This window comes from Vigna umbellata, chromosome 3, assembly GCF_029865625.1.
Source record: "Vigna umbellata cultivar VRB3 chromosome 3, Vumbellata_1.0, whole genome shotgun sequence".
Classification (NCBI taxonomy): Eukaryota; Viridiplantae; Streptophyta; class Magnoliopsida; order Fabales; family Fabaceae; genus Vigna; species Vigna umbellata.
In genome coordinates this window covers 9431456-9449042 of record NC_142167.1, presented here as the reverse complement: position 1 = coordinate 9449042, position 17587 = coordinate 9431456, and the positions used below count along the sequence as shown (strand labels likewise).

At 34.5% G+C, this 17587-nt stretch overlaps 1 protein-coding gene across 1 annotated transcript; it reads left to right on the top strand.

Moving 5' to 3' along the window:
• Positions 1-9476: 9476 nt before the first annotated feature.
• Positions 9477-16840, top strand: LOC124834232 (zinc ion binding protein). The gene is made up of 8 exons (XM_047308884.2): positions 9477-9634; positions 10516-10800; positions 10886-11114; positions 11424-11569; positions 14380-14467; positions 14566-14712; positions 15081-15230; positions 16323-16840. Exons 2-8 carry the CDS (start codon positions 10529-10531, stop codon positions 16392-16394), a joined length of 1104 nt encoding a protein of 367 aa, XP_047164840.2. The 5' UTR covers positions 9477-9634; positions 10516-10528; the 3' UTR covers positions 16395-16840.
• Positions 16841-17587: the final 747 nt, after the last annotated feature.

Below are 17587 nucleotides of genomic sequence, written 5' to 3'. Positions count from 1 at the left end.
CTTCAGGATGAACGTCGCTCAGATGTCCGCTTTTACGTACAAGATATGCTTATCTGCACTGTAAGAAATAATATTAAACATATAGGTGAGACCGTTTGGTCAAGTTGCAAACCTGGTGACCGAACGTTCATTAGGCCGAATGCTGGATGCTTGAGGCCGTACGTCAAAGAGATCCATTGACCGAACGCCGGTGAGTCCGAATGACCGAACGCTTCCTGCGGTAGAGACCGAACGTCGATGATGAGCGAAGTGACGAACGTCCGAGAAATGTAATGGCCGAACGTTGATGCAAAGATGCCGAACGGTTGAAACCAACACGCCTAACGTCATTGAGGACTAGTGCGTGAGCATCAGGGTTTAGTCGAATGGGCGAACGCTTGTGGACCCGAATGGACGAACGTTGTGGAGGCGGGTGGCCGAGCGTCAGGGGACAGAGTGGACGAGCGTTGGAGATCGAGTGGACGAACGTCGTGGACCGTTTGAACGTTCGTCCCTTGAGCGTGAGGATTGCTTGCACGCTCGACACATACTTTTTTGAACGCTCGTACATATAGAATTTCGTGTGGTTGAAACTAAAGTGAGGCCGAACAGCCGATTGTTTGAACTGTCACACACAGATTGTCTTGGACGCTCGTACACCAAGATAGTCGAGCGGTGTTGGAAGTACACATGAATTGACGAGCGGTCGAGAGGTATTTGAACGCTCGTACACACGAATTTGAGAACGCTCGCTGAACGAAATGACGAACGCATTTGAGGCCGAACGGCCGACTCTTTGAACGTTGGTTGATATTGATGGTCGGGCTGTTGAAACTAAATGGCGAACGCTGTTGAAGTCGAACGTCTGATTCCTTAAACATTCGTGTGGTACGTGTGGTCGAGTGCTCGAGCGTCCTCGTAGCCGAAAGGCCGAACGTACCCGAGGACGAGAGCGGGACGTTTGAGGACGAACGTACGGAGACTGAACGAGAGTGTGGCCGAACGATTGAGTGTTGGATCGTGCATGACCGAACGCTAGATGCCGATCGTCAAAGAGATGGAAGGATGGGCGAATCCAAATGGAATGCCGAGCGGTTGAACGTGGGAGCGGTCTGGACGCTCGACACGTAGGTTGACCTCGTGGACGGTTTGAACGCTCGTCACATGGCTTGTCGAGCGGTTTTGAACGACAGTGACGTTCGAACGTTGACGTGCTCGTGTTGAGAGAATGCTGAACGGGCGTCAGAACGAATGCTGAAACGTCGATTGGACGAACGTTATTGAGGCGGGTCGCCGACACTCCATTAGTTAACGAACGTTATTGGACGAACGTTATTTATTCGAGTGGACGAACGCTTGGAACCGAGTGGAGAGGCCATGGATGGCCAAACGTTGGTGACGGAGTGAACGAACGTTGATGACCGAGTCGACGAACGTCGGGGATGGTTTGTACGTTCGTCCCATTGCTTGCCGAGCGGCCTAAACCAAGTGGGGTATCGAGCAGTGTTTGACCGCTCGTTGACATGGGTTTGACGAGCGCTCGTTGAAATGGATGGGCGAGCGCTCGTTGAAGTGAATGGACGAGTGCTAGTTGAAGTGGATGGAAGAGCGCTCGCTGAAATGGATGGACGAGCGCTCGCTGAAATGGATGGACGAGCGCTCGTTGAAATGGATGGACGAGCGCTCGTTGAAATGGATGGACGAGCGCTCGTTGAAATGGATTGACGAGCGCTCGTTGAAGTGGATGGACGAGGGCTCGTTGAAATGGATTGACGAACGCTCGTCCACATATTGATTGTCGAGCGTTCGTCTACGAAGGCGAGGCCGAGTGATCTACTGTTTGAACGCTCGTCCACATTGATTGTCGAGCGTTGTAATCCAATGGTCGAGGCCGAACGGCCGATTGCTTGAACGCTCGTTCACAATGATTGTTGGATGTTTGAGGACGAACGTCTTTGTCGCCGGATGGCTTATCATCAGTTGGTTCGAACGATCGCGACTCTCGAATTTCAGCGCGCTCGTTACGAGGCCGAACGACCGACAGACGCTCATACACAGCGATTTTTCGAGCGTTCAAGTGGGATGTGATGCCGACTGTTTGGACGCTCGTACATAGTGATTGTCGAGCGTCCTCGAAGCTGAAAGTCGAGGTCGAACGCTGGAGTATTTGAGGAATAAAAATTAGGTTGGATGACGTGGAGGCCAAACTGAATGACGCGTGGGTGGAGCGAGTCTTGCGGAAGACGTGGAGAATGGGTCTGCGATCAGTTTGGCGATCTTTCGGGTGGGAATCTTCCGCGCAAACGGCGAGTCTGCTGATGTGGCTGGAACTGAGTTCAATTTGGGGATTTAGGGTTTCTGTTCTCCGATTTTGGGGATTGCGGTTTGTGGAAATTGGGAAATTAGGGATTTCTGATGTACCTCTTTATCCTTAAGTTCTAAGGAGGCAGGAACTGAAGTCTGGTGGATGAACCGTGACCCTGTGCTCAGAACGTGAGTGACGGTAGTGGTGGTCTTCTTTGCGGACTAGGCTCATCACCAACTGTAGAAGATTGTTCCCGTTCTTACGAATTGGGGTTGGTTGAGGGAGAGCGGCGACCCTGGCCGGCACGGTGGTTGAGCTTGCCCAAGAGGCGATTCATGGAGGAGAAGACTATCCCTCTCGCACGTAACGAGAAGAGAAAAAGGGGAGCCTGATTCCGCGGCCGGTGACGACCTTGACGAATGGCGGCGGCCCTGGTTTGGTGGCTTCAGCCGCGACTTGTGATGGTAGGCCTCCTTCAGACAGCGAAGACGCGGCAAGGAGAGAACCTCGCACGCGAGAGAGGAGAAGGGGAAGAGCTCCGGTGACGGCCGGTTTGGGCGGAGATATTGGCGAGTGTGCATGACTGGGTTTGTGGGCGTTGGTTCTGACCCACCAAGGGGTGTGATTTCAAGGGGTGTGATTTCGCTGATGGAAGATGAGTTTGGTGGCTTCTGCTACGAGACCCGCATGAGGGGTTCACAGATTTGGGATTTCAAAGTAGTTATGGAAAAAATAGCTGATGATTAAAGGGTGAGGGAGTAAGGATGGTCTTTCCGTGGTGAAGGCGGAAATGAATGAGTTCTGATTTGCACCGTTTCCTCTTTGCAGATATGAATGAAGGTCTCCGAGGAAAATGATGAACGAGCTCGTGAAACTCGTGATCTGGGTTGGGTTTGATTGCGCGCTTTGGGGTTTGAGGAGTGGCGTCAATGGAGGTGCTGGTGTGGGTTGTTCCTGTTGAGATGCATCGGTTCGGTGGTTTCCACCACTGTCGCAGGATCAGCGTTTTCGTAGAGGTGCTCGTGGGGGAGCCAATGGCTCACGGAGGAGAATCCTGGAGTGATGCGGCAGCTTCATCTTGATGGAGTAGTTTTATCCGAAGGAATGCTTGGTAGAGGCCGAGGCTCCTCTTGTGGTTTCATTGGGATGGCCCTCGGCCCCACGGTGGGCGCCAAAATGTTTCGGTGTACATTTTCCTGTGTGTCTGGGTTGCTTGCTGGTTATCTGGGACGCGTGCTTTTCTCCAATCATTGTTGTTCTTCATACTTCTTCATACTTGCCAAAGGAGGGGGAGGTACCTGCAAAGATACTCCGACGCTCAAGTCAGATGTGAGTTATGGAGCTGAAGCTCTCAAGAGAGTAATTGGATATTACTCTGAAATAATATTTAGGGTCTCTAGAGCATAAAGAGAACGTACCTGGACTTTGGTCCTGTCACTGTATTTATAAGCAAAATAAAAATAACCACCTTACCTAAAAATGTGGTTAGTGGCTTTGACAAATATCTAAGATATTTATGTTATTACATAAATATCCTTACTACATAACAGATAAGTTTAGATTTTTTTCAAATCTCATTTTAATCCATGTTTGATTTGTTTATGCTACATTTTTAAAAGACAACAATTAAATAAATGTGACATAAAGTATTTATATTTTTAAAATCGTTGCCTTTGATAATCTTTAAGTACGCTTATAAATCGTGACCTTTTCTATGCTTGGACAACAATTTTATACTTGTAGACAAAGTATGACTTAGAATAAAGAATATTGTAGTTTGACATCTAAAATAATGAAAATAAGATATGTTGAATTTTTAATCTCTATAATTTATAGAGTTTTCTTGAAGGTAGGTGTAACATAAGTTTTGTTTTGTAAATAGCATATTGTATTTCTATAAATGTGTGGGAGTTGAATTATAATTTAACATACATAACTTAAACTCACTTATTTAACACATTTTTGAAATTCTTTCAACCTCTTCTCTGATTCCTTCACATACTTAACATTTTTTTCTAATTTTAAGCAAAACATTATTATCCAATGCCTTTGACAATTCTTAAACTATAAGGTTAAATAAATGTGTACATACTTTATATGAAAATATTCATCTTTACACAACAAAGCATTTTCCAAATTAAGTCTTTATTTTTTTAAAAAACAAAATTCATCATATATCATTAGAAAAAATGTTGTCTAACTTGAGAAAAAAATATCTTTCCTCTTATTGCCATATCATAATCAATACAACAACTCTATATACAAGCATACAAGCTTGAACTATCTTGTTAATAAAATATAGATAACTTAATTTTTAAGAGATTGATCAACATAATGAGTTGTTAAAGTCATAAAGCCTTAAGTAGTTACAAATGTTACATATGAAAAGTTCTTGATAATGCATTCTTTAACTTCTTCTTTTCACTTAAATATGCATAATAAATATCAATTAATCATATGTTTCTACTACTTGATTTAAACTTAAGATTTAACACTTTACTTATATCTTAAACCCTTATACTTACCATAGTTAACATTTATAATTTACATAGATGGTGTGATACAAAATAAGAAAATTTAAAATTTAAAATAGTTAATATTGTCATAGCTAGTATTCACCAACGAAGAGAGGGGAGAGTGAATTGGTTTTCCAAAACTTTAAATGTTTTATTTTATCAATTTTCAAGTATATTGAGATGTTGAAAATTTTCAATTATCAAGAAAAGAGAGATTGAAGAAAGGAGGAAGCATGCCAATTTATATCGGTTCAAATCAATTAGAATCTGCATCTAGTTTTTTTTTTCTAAACAACCTGAGCTTAGAAGATTTCCACTATATTAAAAGAATTTACTAAATTACAAATGCACTTTAATAATTATAAACACTAAGACATCAAGAACTTGATGTACTTATCAAGAACCATACTAAAAATGCAATGTTTCACATAATTGTTGGAAGACTACCACCTACACAGGGATAACAATATAAAAAATTGAAAAATGCATAAAGTTATAATGAAATGAGTATACATGAAAAAGCAGATATTACAAGACATTCCTAATGTTAAGCAACCTAATAGAGTTAAAAGAAACACAACAATGCTTTCTCCAAGAACACAAGAAGGCCTCTATCTCATAATATTAGCTTTTTTATATCAAAATTCGTGTTTTCGACCTCCATCTCATAATATTAGCTTTTTTTATATCAAAACTCGTATTTTCAAAATGCGTAAGGAGCTGATTTTAAAGACAGATTTATTCACCGATGATATTAATTGATTATGAAATTAACTTAATCAATTAATGATCTTTAGTTTTGAAATCCTATAAATGTGTTTTGTTTTAATTTATTATATTAGTAAGTTAATCGGATAATACAAAAATTAGTGACTAGTACATGTTTTGAAATAAATATTTTTCGTATCAAAACTTATCTTAGTTGAAATTAATTTGATTTTATCGCCATTTTACTTATAACATTTTTTAGACTTAATTTACTTATCTAAACTTAATTGATGTATGTGCATCAAAAACCAAAGACTTGGAGTTTCACAATTCTCCCTTTCAACAAAAAGTTGTTTAAATTAGATAAAATATAATTCTTTTACTTAAAAAAATTTGTTTAAAAGTTGTTTAAAAATTTTTTTTTTAGTATTATTTTTTTATCCACCTATTATTTTTTATTATTTAGTATTATCATTGTAAGGACATGGAAAATGCTAAGTGTAGGAATAAATTAAAGATGTAGAGGTTATGGTTAGATGATGCCTTGATAGAGAGGCTAATATACAGTGTGATAAACATTGAAAGCAATGAATGTTAGGTGCAATTACATTGATGTTGTGTAATTGCAGAAAGTAGACAGTAACTAATTACACGAAATAGACTATATGTGTAATTATATAAAGTAGACGTATTATACAAATGAGGCATCATGTATGGATGTAGTATTAGACATTGTGGTGATGAATGCATAAGATGTTATGCTGTCAAGCTAAGTAGTCTATGCAAGAGTAGGGATAATATAATAAGTGAGTTAGAGAGGATACAATATGTAGATGAGGGATAATTAATTACTATGACATGAAACTTAGTAGTATTTTATTATTTTAAACACGGTAACAAAATTGGTAATTAGCTAGGAAAATTAGCGAGAAAAATTATTTCTCATTAATATCTTGCTATTTAGTGAAGAAATAACGACGAAAAATATTATAGTTAATTAGTTATGATTTGATACATGTATGTTTTACATCACTATATATCATTAATATGAAATAATTTTTAGCTATGAAATAATTTTGTCATTAATTATAGGAAAATAGACTTAATACCTCTTTTGGTCCCTCTTTAGGGGGCAATGTTCAAGTCCGTCCTATCTTTTTTAAAAAGTTAAATATAGTTCTAAGTTGTGAAAAAAGTGTAAAATTAAATTCTTTTTGGTCACGGCGTTAAATATTTAACGACCCAGCTGACAGCGTGGAGTGATGTATGCAACGTGGCTGTTTAGGTTCATAACGTGACTGCATAAGGGGTAACACATGTAATTTTCATTAAAGTTGACGTGGCAGTGGTAAAAAAATTGTGAGTTAGGGTTTGGATTGCAGAAATCGCGATTTGGGGTTAAGCATTTTGGAGGAGCTGCCTTCCAAATTGGGTGATCTTGAAGCTGAAATCGGTGATTCTGTTGGAGTAGATGGCGTTTTGAACGAAGGCGGAAACAGAATTAGAGGCTTGGACGTGAAGTGTTCCAAACCACAACACAAAAACAGTGAACGTCACTGTTACGACCATACTCCTTCACCTTAACCCCATCATCATTCTCCTTCTCTTTCGCAAATACATTGTTCCTTTCCTTTCTCTTCTTTGATGGCTGCAGTGTCGCGGATTTCTCAAAACGCAATACAAAACCGTCGTTTTGGTGCTGAGACTCAAAGAAAGCACCTATTTCTTCTAACATACATAGGAGTTCTTCAATTAACTTAATTTAATTATTTTTTACAAACTTTAATTTTAACTGTTACCTTATTGGACAACTATGAAAAGGATTATTAAATATCCATGTCATAGAAAATATCAAATTGTCTTTTTTTCACTTATATTTTTCCCTTCTTTTTCCTTTTCCATCTCATCATTCTTGTTTAAATATTTCAATCCAAATTTAATATTCTTACTTTTATTTGTTTATTTTCTTTATTCAGAATATATTTGTGGATCCAAATAAAGAACTACAGAACCTATTTATATATAAAATTTAATAGTAAAATCATTTATGTTATTTAAAAAGTTGCTTTTTAATTTGAAAAATAATTAAATTAACATTTTCAATTTAAATAAAATTTAAATAATAATGTTAAAATTTTATTAAAATATTAAATAACATTTTTTATTTAAATAACTTTTCAGCAATTAATATTAATTTTTTATTAAAATATTAAATTATTAGTTTATATTCAAATAAAATTTAATCACTAATATCAATAATGATTAACTTTATTAACTTTATAAATTTATTAAAAATAAAAATGTATAATAATTATTGAAATAATGTAATTAGTTCAGTTTAGTAATTTATATGAATATTTTATTCTGAAAAAGAGTTGAAGTTATTATAAAATAAATTTCAGCCTATTTTCTATTTCACCAAAGTGAAGAATAAAAGTTGTTTCCTAAGGAACCAATTTCTGAAAGCAAGAACTCATAAATCTATTCCGTAAATTTTTGTGCTAATAACTTTGTTTGGAAAAGGGTTTATTGTGTGGAAACAATATGTTAATAATAAGCTGCTGGAAAACTGAAATGAATAACACTTGTACTGGGTCTGTCAGACTGAAATGAACCTAAAAAGTCACGTTGCACACATCATTCCACGCTGTCAGCTGGGTCGTTAAATATTTAACGCCGTGACAAAAAAAGATTTAATTGTACACCTTTTTCACAACTTGGGATCAAATTAAACTTTTTAAAAAAGGTAGGACGGACTTGAACATTGCCTCCCTAAAGAGGGACAAAAAATGTATTAAGCCAAAGTAATATCCAAGCTATTCTCTTGCAAATTTATATATCACATTTCTATTCAAAAAATTTCACAAAATTTTCATTTTAAATTATTAAATTTACTTTTTTGGAGATATATTATTACGTATATAATAAATTAATTTTGTATAATATAAAAATTGAAATTTAAAAAATAACTTTAATTGTTTTGAATAAAATTTAAATGTTAAATTTAATTTTTTTATGATAATGTATACTAAATATAAGTACTTTTTATTTAAAACTAATAATGTTACTATAATTATGAATTAAATATGATTTTGTTTTCTAAACTATCACGCACTTTTTGTTTTTTTCATTTTTTTTAACTTTGATCAATTTTTCTTCCTTTCTTTTTAGTTATATTTTTAACTCTTTTTGACCAATATCTTTATTGAGAATTCAGATACCAATAAATTAGTTGCACATAAAATTCTCAATTCTCATGTGAAACTCTATATAAATTGTCACAAAAACATGTTTAATCATTTAATATTAACTATTTAAATGACGCCAACATAAAAGAACTTTGATGATTTTCATTAATGAATTTTAAAATAAAATTTAGTTGCACACAAAATTCTCATATAAAACGTCTATATAATTTGTCATAAAAACATGTTTAATCATTCAATATTAATTATTTAAATGACGTCAACATAAAAGAACTTTATTGATATTCATTAATAAATTTAAAATTAAAATTTAAACTTTTTTAAAAATGAAAATCTAATTGACACACTATCCCTAAGGTGAGAACCATTAATTAATATATAAATATATGTTAAAGTATTTTAAAACTAACCAAATGAGTGTTTACTTCAAAATTAAAATTAAAGGGTATAAATGCAAGTTCTTCTTAATTTTTCTCTTATGTTTTAGAAATCATTTAGACATGTGGGTATGTATTTATTTTTGATTGAACGAACACAAAACTTAGTTAAATTTAGGACCTTAATAATGTATGGGATATTATAAATTAACTCTTACAAGAGAATAAATATAATTTTTAATTTAAGTCTTAACAAACATATTACAGGGAGATAAACAGTATTTGAATTAAATTAAATTAAATTAATTATTAGTAAAACGTAAATATGTGGTCACTTTAGAAATACGCAACAAATTAGGGACCAAAAACCAAAATATAAAGTACAGGTTCTTTCAACTTCATCATCATCGTCATCCACATTTTCTGAGAACCATCGAACGATTATCTGCCTCACACAAACAAAGACGAAGGAAGAAGAACACCATAGCAGCTGCAACGACGTCGTTCTCTGCAACATCTAGTTTCTTCGCTTCCCTGGATACTGTAATATTTTCATCCTTTTTAAATCTGCAAATTAAGGAAAGGGATTTCTATTTTACTTTTTTTGATAAAAATTGAATCTTGTTTTTGATTCAATGTACCCAGTTGGGAAGTGGATGATTCTAAAATAATTGGGGCACAAGGGGGTTTGCAAATTTTAAAAGTTCATCTGTGATGCAATTTTTCGCGTTATTGCTACTTCCTAGGTTTGAGGAACTCTTCCTTAGATGTTGTCTTTGCAGTAAAAAAGAGAGTTTATATTGAATTATTAAGTTCACCGTGTAAATCATTGATAGGATTTAAATGTATGTCTAATTGACGAGGATTGGTGCATTTGTTTTTCCAATATGACTTTTGTTTTACATTTATTTTTTTATTCAAGGCTTCGATTGCTCAAGGAAATATGGTGAAGAAATAAGGTCGACGGATTGTTAACGTTGTTTTTTTTTTTTATTATTATTATTATCATTTGAACTGCAGCTTTTATTTAGACATAGGGTTGAAGACCTTGCATATATAAGATACCTGTTATAAAGTTGAGCAAAATCAACTATTGAATGAATCAATTATCTGGAAATTTTATATTTCTCTTAAACCAAATACTCTTGTTTTTACTCTTTCTCTTCATTTGATCCATCCTATTTTTTACCTTTTTACCAAATGCATCAGAAGGAATCACAAGTGAAAAGTTTAATTGAAATGTGTAGAATTTAATGTAAACAATGCCTGTTCTGTGATTTCTTATAAAAAAAACTATATTGTTTCCTTAACTATTATTCTTAGGATAATGGTTGGGAAACCTGTTATTTGTTTAGAAAGTTTTACTTAAAATAAATAGAGTAAAAGGATGATAACAATGCCTCTTTGTTTTTATGTTTTGGCAGGCTCTTGTTCTTGATGAATATGACACCAGTTTGCCCATTTGTCAAAGCTGCTCGCCCTGATGATAACAATGCTTCCAAAAAATCGGGTGAAAACTCTATGAAACATCAGGTTGAGTCTGATAGTAAGGTGAAGAAAGAGGCTAATGACTCAGCTAGTGCGTCACCAAAGTGCCCTTTTGGATATGATTCACAATCGTTTAAGATTGGTCCTCTTAGCTGTACAGTGTGCCAGGCTCTTTTATTTGACACCAGCAAATGTGTGCCTTGTTCTCATGTTTTCTGCAAGTATGTACCTTGTCCAGTGTTTATATCTTGAATCTATGATGAATAGCATACGCTCATCTCTTATATTCTACTTGTCTGAAACTAGATCATGCATATCCCGCTTTAAGGACTGTCCATTATGTGGGGCTGACATTGTGAAGATTGAGCCTGATGCTGATCTTCAAGGTGTAGTTGATCGCTTTATTGAAGGTCATGCTAGGATCAAAAGGTCTGTTAGTTCAGACAAAGGAGAAGAAGCTACAGAGAGTAAACAGGTCATCTACGAGGATGTTTCTTTGGAAAGAGGTTCTTTCTTAGTGCAACAAGCCATGAGGGTATGTATGGCCTTTTCAAATATTAATGTTGGATCTTATTATATATGAACGATTAAATGGTGTAAGATTCTTGAAATTGCATGCCCTTAATTTAATTGGCGTTGATGCTAATAACTTTTGATAGATACTAAACTGTTATATATGATTGGATGGGTTGGAAAATATTTTTATCTGGAAGAGACATTGGTGTCAATAGCTGTTTCTCTGGAGAAGCTACTACCTTCTGTTTTACTAAATTACAATTTAAACTTTGTTGAGTTTGTACTACCACTTGATAGTGAGTATTTTGCTATATGCAATGCAAAACAGGCATTCCGTGCTCAGAACTTAGAAAGTGCCAAATCAAGACTCAACCTCTGTGCTGAAGACATTCGTGATCAATTAGAAAAAGTTGGTAACACTTCAGAGTTATGTTCCCAGCTTGGAGCAGTCTTGGGTATGCTTGGTGACTGCTGGTATGTGTTCATGCTTTCTTTCCCTACCACTCACAGAGCATCTGATTAATAAGTCTGTTACTCTTATTTCCTGTTCATTCCAGTATTCTCATTACCACACTCTGTTCTCTTGTATTTGATAGTTTTACTGTATGTAGAATATTATTGTTACAGATGCACAACTGATTAGATATTATTTGCGTAAATGATTTGTGCTTGAAGAAAAATGAAGAACTTTTGGCACAACTATATATATCTGTCATGAGTTTTATTTATTGAGTATAGAATTATCTACCAGTTATCTACTAGATACAAAGGCATTGGAGCAAAATAGTAAGGGAACCTGAATATAACTAAACAGAGATCACAAAAGAATGACAGAAGAAATAGGAACACCTGGCATAAGTACAGATGGAAAATTAATGTGCAAACTCCTGACTGTTTATGGAAATGGTCCTTGAGTGATGATCCTAAGTACTTGGGTTATGGCTAAGTTGTTTTCTATTTTCTTTTCTATAATTCACTAAAATGAAGGAATTATATGTGTTTTAAGCAAACGAGAAGGAAAACATTTCACTTTTTTTTTTTGTCAAGGTGACTCAATAAAATCCCTGAAATTTCTGTATTTAATTAGTCAGCTCTGACTTAAAGAGTGAACAGGTAACTTAGTACTTGGAATTATTCCCATCTCATAGTTTAGTCCTGATATGTGTCTGTGTATGAATTAGTTGTACAAAGCCTCGAATTTGTTTGTGCAAGAGTTAGTCGCTAAATATGTACAGGTTGTATCATGTTAACCATTATTTGTCTCACTATAATCCTTGAGAGGACTAATTTAATATGATTTTTGTAAAGTTAAGGACCAAGTTGTACACAAATTATCTCAGAAAAGGCAAATGGACGATAATTCCTAGGATTGACTTGTCTATTTAAATTATTATAGAAGTAGATACCAAATAAATATGCTTTTATCCAACAAGATGTTGGAGATTGTCATTTATGATATAGTTTATCTGATGGGTTTAACATATAATCAACAACACTCATGATCTTTATTTGAGTTGCTGAAGTGATCAAGAAAATTATGAGTCTTGGAATTTGGGCTTTAGGGTCTAACTCAACCTCTCAATCAGCTTGTATGGTAAATCAATTTTCATAAGCACTATTGAGGCCACATCTTTGGTCAATATGGGATTTCAAGCTCCCGAGAATGGATGCTCCAGTGGCTGCACACAACAGTGTCTCACTCAACCTTTCTAGTCAGCAGCATCATAGGTAGCCCTTCCTTAGACATTAGCTACCAACTTTTACAAGCTGCATTTAAGGTGGACTAAGAGTGACATTGATTAAGGCAGCTTTCGAAAGTATACCCTCACACCGAAGGTTATGAGCTTGGAGCATGACAATGCAGGTGGTCCAACAATGGATCTAGGACAATCTCTAATACCATTTTAGGAGTTGAGCTTAGGAACTGACTCTACTTCATGACTTGTACAGTAAGGATTTCCAAGCTTTATAAGCACTGTTTAGACCTTATCTATAGTGATGTAGAATTTCTATCCCTAAGAGTTGTTGTTTCGGTGGCTACACACTAAGTTGCTGCATTCAACCTTCCTGGTCAATCTCTTTGTAGGTAGCTTTTTTCTGAGACATTGACAACCAACTTTGGTAACCTTCAATTAAGGCAGGATTAGGGATGAAAACAGTCAAGGTGACTTTTTGATGATGACATCATGTCATGAGCTTCAGTTGAAACTCAATCAAAGTTCAGGAGATTAGTTAGAAATTAAAACAGTCAAGGTGACTGATATTACTTACACCCTTATGTTAAGACTCTAAATTAGTTTTATATTGCTAACATCTCCAATCCACATGTTCAAAACACATACATATTTTTTGATGTGCTAAAATTCAACGTTCCTTGAAGATTAAGGGCTGCAAGAATAAATCTGAATACTTAATCAAGGTGGTTATGAAAGTATTGAGGACCAATCATCTTAAAGGCAAGTTTAGTTTAGTATCTCTGATAGAAATCTATACTTAAATAAATGTATGTAAATCCTAGATCTGCTATTGAAATCAATGTGACATCATTTTAGTGTAAAAGAAACATATTGCTTATAAAATTTAATAATTATCTACAAAAACTTGAGGTTTTAATGTGACTAATTATGATCTAAATAACTTTGTCACTATTATCTTCCTTTCGTGATTTTAAGATAAATTGGAAATATTGAATTATAATAATCAAGTACAAATCAAACTAATTATTAGTGATAAATGTATCTTAAATTTTGAGAAATTTTCAGTTTTGACTATTTATGCGTATTAGAATTGTTTGCCTTGTATTTGCTAGCGTAGGTGTTTTGGTGTCTAGTGTAAATTACTACAATCAGATGGAGTTCTAATTTTTCTTTTTTTTTTCTAGTGTTTGTGCTTCATCATTACTCTGGGTTATATGTGTGACAAAAGGTCCTTGAACTTATTGCATGGTTGCAAATTTGTATTTTTAAATAATTGCCTGGTTTAATACATTTAGAGAACTATAGCCTTGCTTTGTTTTATGGCTGTGTGTTTTTTTTTGGTGCTTAGCTAATCATTATTTTAGAGAGGTTTTGAAAGTTGACGTTTAAAGAGATTTTTATTGTCTTATTTACACTTTCTTGTCTGTCATTTTGTTTTCTTTTCCAGTTATCTTTTTCTATGCCTTATCTTCACTTGTTTCTTCTCTAATAATATTTTTTACTCTATAACAAAATGGTGAAAGCATATTGTTCTGTGACATGTTTAATGGAGGTAGATTGTGACCGACCTACATTCTTTTTTTGCAGCCGAGCAATGGGTGATGCCAGTTCTGCAGTTTCTTATTTTGAAGAAAGTGTTCAATTTCTGTCCAAGTTGCCAAAAGATGATATGGAGGTCTTTTCATCTGAACATTGCTTTTTTCAAACTTCAACATAACACTTTTCTCGTTTGATTGTTTGTTAATTTAATATTTTAAATTCCTTGTCCTACAGATTACACATACACTTTCTGTTTCGCTTAACAAAATTGGAGATCTTAAATATTATGATGGAGATCTTCAAGCTGCAAGATCTTACTATTTTAAATCTTTGGATGTTCGCCGGGATGTTGTCAACCAGAATTCTAAAGTTCCATCCCAGGTTGGATATTACTATCTAAATGCAGTTTGTTTGAACCTTTTATTTTATTTTATGTAATCATTCAAGTCTCTTACTTTTCTTTGGGTCTGGTGCAAGCTTTACTATGTTGGTTTGTAGATTGATGTAAAATGTCATAAGTTGACCACCTAAGACGATTTATTAAAAGTTTGGAGAGATATGGAAGAAATTTATGAAATTAAATCTCAGGCAAAATTCACCCTTTATGTTCCCAGCTTTACAGTCTGCCATGAGTTTTTTTATGACTATTGATACTTTGCAGTTTTATTTTGATTTTCTTCTGAAACAACTCAACCGTAATTTTGATAATTAACTGGTTCTCTTTTTCATTGTTTTTAAAAACTTTATAGGTTCTAGATGTTGCTGTTTCTCTTGCAAAAGTTGCGGATGTGGACAGAAATCTTGGGGAGGAAAAGTTAGCTACTGATGGGTTTCAAGAAGCCATAGACTTACTGGAATCACTAACGTTGAAATCTGAAGCTAGTGGGCTTGAACAACGGGTAAGATGCTTAAACAAAGGAGACTGTATATATAAGAGATATAACAAGTGAAGGGACCATTTTTATTTCAATGACTGAAGCAAATATTGATCATAAACTATACTAGTGAAAAATTAGAAGTTAAATGAAGATTATATGTTAATCTTAACCATTCATGGGAGATGTAGGGGTTGAGATGAGCTTCTTCTCTCAAATTAAAATGTTTTCTTATTTCATGTCTCTTATATAGACGTTGTAGTTGACTTTATGATAATCCTGTAGATGTGTCAATTTAATTTTTTTTTTTGTTCAATATTCAACAACCATATATGAGAACAGGTCTCAAGTATCAGATTTGATAGAACTAAACTTTTAGAATAGACTATTTACTTAGATGAGCTTAGTTCTAATACCATGTCAGATTTCATTTGAAAACTAACTAACATTAGACGAAATAACAAGTATATAAGTTGTACTTAAGAGTTGAGACAGAGAATGTGAAACTTCCCAACACTCCCTCCACATATACTTGTTAAACTAGCAAGCCCACTAGAATAGACAATTACCAAGATGAACTATAGATTCTGATTAGGTAGCGCTTGTTCCACATCGGTTATCTCAATTCTTGAAGTATGACTTGTATATATGTATATGCATATTAAGTGACTTAATTCAATTGTTTTTAAGATAAATTTACAAAGTTAACGTACATCCTAACTCTCTCTCTCTCTCTCTCTCTCTCTCTCTCTCTCTCTCTCTCTCTCTCTCACACACACACACACACACACACACACACACATTGTGACTAATAATTTTAGACAGCAGTTATTAGTTATAAATTGTGTGACGTACGCTATTTCTAATTTCAAAAATGTGAACATACAATAACAAACCCTACAAACATTTGTTAAGGTATAGTTAATGATTTTTTAGTTGAAGTACATTGTAAGCTACATTACTCTCTTTTTTTTCAATAATTCCTAGTTATAACTTTCCAGCATATTCCAAGTAAAAAAAGAGTATATATGAACACACACACAAACAAATGTTTGTTTTATGCTGGATTTCCTTATCAAATCTGGAATTAATTTCAATTTGAATCCTTCTGCACAGCGGCAATCAGTTCTAGACTTCCTTAGAGGCCAACTTCCAGATAAACAAGAACAAGCTGAGGCAACAGTCTGAGATTGATGGTCCACATGAAGAAAGGCAACATGAATTCAGATGCAAATAAATGTTTCTGTATGCCACGGGACAAGTTTGTAAAATAGGCTCAGCTTAACAAAGGCATTACAATTGGAGGAAGAGGAGATCTCAGAGTAATGAATATTTTAGTCATTTCTGACACTGCAGTACCTTCCTATACCAAAGATTATGCAGCGATTCTGTCTGTGCTTTCTTATGCACCACTCTTATTTTTTGTTTCCACCTCCTTCCTTGCTTATATCTTGGTGCATTGTAACAGTTGTACTGGGGTGTTCCTTGCATCATTGTAACTAAGTATATAATAAACTGGAAACGAAGAAACATGTGCTATAGGTTGTGCATTTTGAGTTAGAACTTGATGAATACATTCCATACTGTGAAAAGTGAAATTTATAGAATATTTTTCATTACCATATTTCTTTATACTTGATGGTGCCAAATACTCTTGTGCATTCTGATTTCATAATTCCATGCATTAGAATTTTTCTTACAAGTAGTAAATAGAAGATAATTTATCCGGGTGGAGGCACAAGTATAAATTTTACTATGAATTAAAAGTAACTCGATCAATTTACCTTTGTTATAAATAGAGGTGAATTGATTGCATGGATAGATCTTGAGCTTGTTTGAAGAGAATACTAAAGTATTTGAAGAGAAAAAAATATGATTCAATTGAATTGATAGTAAACCAGTCCACAAGGGTATACACATAGCTCTGGGATAATTACCAAAATATCTCCTCAGTATTAATTGTCATAATTACAACAATTGATTATATCTTTTGCTATTCAACAAAATCTGTTCATAACTCAAGTTGGTGGATGAATTTCTGAGCTTATTATGTAAAATGGTGGAATCGTTATATGAGAAAACTTTTATAAACAAAATTGTTGACATTTTGACGGAACGTAAGAAGATATGGTCATTATCCAATTTTTCTTCGAGGAATTATTAGCTATCTTTATAGGTTTTGTCGGAAGACTTTATAATCAAATATGTTAATTGATGTCTTGATGGAATGTGGGAAGTAACGATAAGACCATCATTCAATTTTTCTTTAATGAAGTATTGGTTATCCTTATTGGTTTTGTGCCATCATGCTAACTAGCTTGAGAGTCATACTGATAGTTGATTTATTATTACAATAAAGGGTTATAGGTTCTTCACACTTC